The sequence below is a fragment of the Rhinopithecus bieti genome, unplaced genomic scaffold (assembly GCF_001698545.2).
Source record: "Rhinopithecus bieti isolate Rb0 unplaced genomic scaffold, ASM169854v2 scaffold_84002, whole genome shotgun sequence".
In the NCBI taxonomy this organism is placed as follows: Eukaryota; Metazoa; Chordata; class Mammalia; order Primates; family Cercopithecidae; genus Rhinopithecus; species Rhinopithecus bieti.
In genome coordinates this window covers 2,979,206-2,983,318 of record NW_016841755.1, presented here as the reverse complement: position 1 = coordinate 2,983,318, position 4,113 = coordinate 2,979,206, and the positions used below count along the sequence as shown (strand labels likewise).

The 4,113-nt window shown below is 45.3% G+C and overlaps 1 protein-coding gene across 5 annotated transcripts in view; it reads right to left on the bottom strand.

Moving 5' to 3' along the window:
- The window catches only part of ZNF236 (zinc finger protein 236), a 134,535-nt gene that overhangs the window by 47,922 nt on the left and 82,500 nt on the right, over window positions 1–4,113 (bottom strand). For all 5 annotated transcript variants that reach the window (XM_017866096.1, XM_017866094.1, XM_017866093.1 and 2 more), the window contains one exon: window positions 3,031–3,313. In XM_017866096.1, coding sequence (XP_017721585.1) covers window positions 3,031–3,313 — 283 coding nt within the window. The remainder of the gene's footprint in view (window positions 1–3,030; window positions 3,314–4,113) is intronic.

The following is a 4,113-nucleotide window of genomic DNA, read 5'->3' as shown; positions in this document are numbered from 1 at the left end:
AAAAAAAAAAAAAAAAAAAAAAAAAAAACTTAAAAAACTGTTAACAGTGGTTATCTCTGGAGAATAGGACACCCTTCAGTACCATTTTTTGTTTATCATCACATTTACTCACTCAGAGTCTGAACCTTGAACTTTTTTAAAATGAAGGCTAGGACAAGAAGAAGAAAACGCAGCTCTAAGAATGTCCCGCTCTTGGAGTTAGCAGTGAGCCAAGATCACACCACTGAACTCCAGCCTGGGTGACAGAGCGAGACTCTGTCTCAAAAAAAAAAAAAAAAAAAGAACGTCCCACTCTTCTGGTCTTTAGCTACAGTCGATGGAGACACGTTTAGCACTTCATGTCACCTTGGTGGCATCTTGTCTCTGCTAATTGGCTGGAACGCCCCACCCACAGGCAGGTCACAAAGTGCTGTCTCAACACCTCCACATGACACCCTTGCCAGGCCTGACTTTCTCATCTATGACTCCACCACTAACCCCTACTGGAAAACTATCTCTCTATCGGTTAGTTCACGAGTTCCTCTAGTCCACATACAACTGCTGGCCAGACTGGACTCCTTATAAACATCCCAAGTTTTCCATCAGAACCCCTTAGCTCCTCCTCTCCTCAGTTTAACTTTCTATGTCTTATTCCCAACCTCAGATCACACCATCAACTTAGATCCTACCCTGGAACTTTACTACATGGCTCGAGAGCTTGCTATTCAAGGGTCCCGTGGCTACACCACCCAGTGAGACCTGGGCTCTCTTTCTTCTCCAGTCACCTCCCTCGTTGTCACTCTCTAGCTGAACATACCCCGCCGTCCTGCTGTGGTCAAAACACAAAGGCCAGCAGTCAAGGTGTGTGCTCACTAGGGTGGCAATGCCAACCCAGCAGTTCCTTGAAACCACCTACCCTTTCCCTGCAGCACCTGCTGCTGCCCGCTGTAGAATAAAGAGTACAAGGAACACACCCTCTTTGGTTTTCTGAAACATCCTGCAATGTTAAAATCTTTGCAGTTTGTTTTACTAAGTTGCTGAATAATTAGTTCTATCTCCTAGAGCAAAACATAAGCATCCCCCTTATATACAGAAACTCTTCTGATTCTTTAGGAGAACGCTGATACTTTGGTCTTCCTTTCTCCAGAAAGGAAGGACATTCTGAGAGCCCCTTCTGTTCTTTACCATGGGTCTTGGTTTCCAGATTCTTCATGGTTCTGCTAAACTCGATCTCATGTAGCAGCCACTGCTGTTTGGCCAACTGCCAATGAGTCTCCCTCCTGTCACGTGACTGTGTCCCGCTCCTCACACTGACTGGCAGGCATCAGGCGGGAGGGTGCCTGCTGCTCCTCTGCCTGTCCACAAACCTTAGAGCCCTGCCTTCCTCAATGGATAGATTTGTTTTCATTGTTTACTACTATGACAACCACACAGAAACAAGCATAAGCAATCTACAGAGAAGACAGACTTTCTTTTTTTTTTTTTTTTTGAGATGGAGTTTCATTCTTGTTGCCCAGGCTGGAATGCAATGGCATGATCTCAACTCACTGCAACCTCCACCTCTCGGGTTCAAGTGATTCTCCTGTCTCAGGCTCCTGAGTAGCTGGGATTACTGGCACCCACCACTACGCCCAGCTAATTTTATATTTTTTAGTAGAGACTGGGTTTCTCCATGTTGGTCAGGCTGGTCTCAAACTCCTGACCTCAGGTGACCCTCCTGCCTCGGCCTCCCAAAGTGCTGGGATTACAGGTGTGAGCCACCGTGCACAGCTGAAAACAGACTGTCTAATTAATATTCTGAACGAGCTTACTACAGAGAACTAATTCAAGCTTAAAACCATACACTCTAGTAAGCAAGCTGCCATCACTCAGGAGATACCAGGTTGAGAAACTAATGGCCCTGCTGCAGTGAAAGTCACCAAAGGAGCAGCTGCCTGCACCTCCAGTCTTCAGAGCAGAACCCGTGCAGCGTAGCCATGCCCTCACCTCACCAGGTCGCTGGGCTTCTTGAAGCTCTTGGGGCAGTATGTGCAGCAGTTGGCATGCTTGGGCTCGTCCTGCAGCTCCGCCTGCTTGTCCCTCAGCTCGCTGATGCGGTCCTTTTCTGCCGCGGACTGCACCAGGACCTTCTCTGACACCGTGGCGCTCTCCTGAGGCCGGATCTTGGCTAACTGGGCTGTCTCTTCCTCTGTGAAAGTGATGACCTCAGGACGAGACTTCCGTGATGCATTTCTGTCAGAATGTTCTTCCTCCTCCTCCATACAAATGTCTAAACAAAATCAAGGAAAAGGGATCAAAAATCTAATGAAGAAAACTTAGGTTATTAGCAAGACAATTAAAACTAAATAGGTATGTATGTAATGAAAATCAATAACTCAACCAAGCTATTTTTATGATGGTAGAGAGTTGCCATATTTTCCCACCTCCATTGAGAAACTTAGGTCATGGAAAGAAAACAGCCAAGTGTACTGGAAAGTAGGGGGCAGAGGATGAACAGAGGTTGGTGAGGAGGTGAAAACATCCACTTAGATAGAAGNTTTTTTTTTTTTTTTTTGAGATGGAGTTTCATTCTTGTTGCCCAGGCTGGAATGCAATGGCATGATCTCAACTCACTGCAACCTCCACCTCTCGGGTTCAAGTGATTCTCCTGTCTCAGGCTCCTGAGTAGCTGGGATTACTGGCACCCACCACTACGCCCAGCTAATTTTATATTTTTTAGTAGAGACTGGGTTTCTCCATGTTGGTCAGGCTGGTCTCAAACTCCTGACCTCAGGTGACCCTCCTGCCTCGGCCTCCCAAAGTGCTGGGATTACAGGTGTGAGCCACCGTGCACAGCTGAAAACAGACTGTCTAATTAATATTCTGAACGAGCTTACTACAGAGAACTAATTCAAGCTTAAAACCATACACTCTAGTAAGCAAGCTGCCATCACTCAGGAGATACCAGGTTGAGAAACTAATGGCCCTGCTGCAGTGAAAGTCACCAAAGGAGCAGCTGCCTGCACCTCCAGTCTTCAGAGCAGAACCCGTGCAGCGTAGCCATGCCCTCACCTCACCAGGTCGCTGGGCTTCTTGAAGCTCTTGGGGCAGTATGTGCAGCAGTTGGCATGCTTGGGCTCGTCCTGCAGCTCCGCCTGCTTGTCCCTCAGCTCGCTGATGCGGTCCTTTTCTGCCGCGGACTGCACCAGGACCTTCTCTGACACCGTGGCGCTCTCCTGAGGCCGGATCTTGGCTAACTGGGCTGTCTCTTCCTCTGTGAAAGTGATGACCTCAGGACGAGACTTCCGTGATGCATTTCTGTCAGAATGTTCTTCCTCCTCCTCCATACAAATGTCTAAACAAAATCAAGGAAAAGGGATCAAAATCTAATGAAGAAAACTTAGGTTATTAGCAAGACAATTAAAACTAAATAGGTATGTATGTAATGAAAATCAATAACTCAACCAAGCTATTTTATGATGGTAGAGAGTTGCCATATTTTCCCACCTCCATTGAGAAACTTAGGTCATGGAAAGAAAACAGCCAAGTGTACTGGAAAGTAGGGGGCAGAGGATGAACAGAGGTTGGTGAGGAGGTGAAAACATCCACTTAGATAGAAGGAATAATCTCTAATGTCTGATAGCAGAGTAGGATGATACAGTTAAAGACAATGTATATTTCAAAGCAGCTACAGGAGAGAACTTGAAATGTTCCCATCTAGAAACTGATAAATACTTAAGGTGATGAATACCCCAAGTACTCTGATTTGATCATTCCATATTCTATACTTGAAATAAATTATCACACGTGCATCATAAATATGTACAAATATTATGTAACCAAAAAAAAACCAAGTCAAGGGCTTCCCTTAGGAGAGCGATGACCAACATTAGGAAGACGCTCGGATTAAAGACCTGCTTCTACCCCTCCCTGCAAATTCAGGAGTAAGCTTTGAGGCTGATAGTGTCCACACAAGCTACTGGTACTCATAAATACAGATACTAATTTATTAATAACGGCAAAAAATGAATTACCCTGGGATTTTAAAATCAGAAGCCCAAAATGGGAGACCAAATTAATAAATTAGCAAATGGTCCCCAACTAAAACAATTACTATAAAGAAGAAAATAAAACTTTAAAATATATATGAGCCGG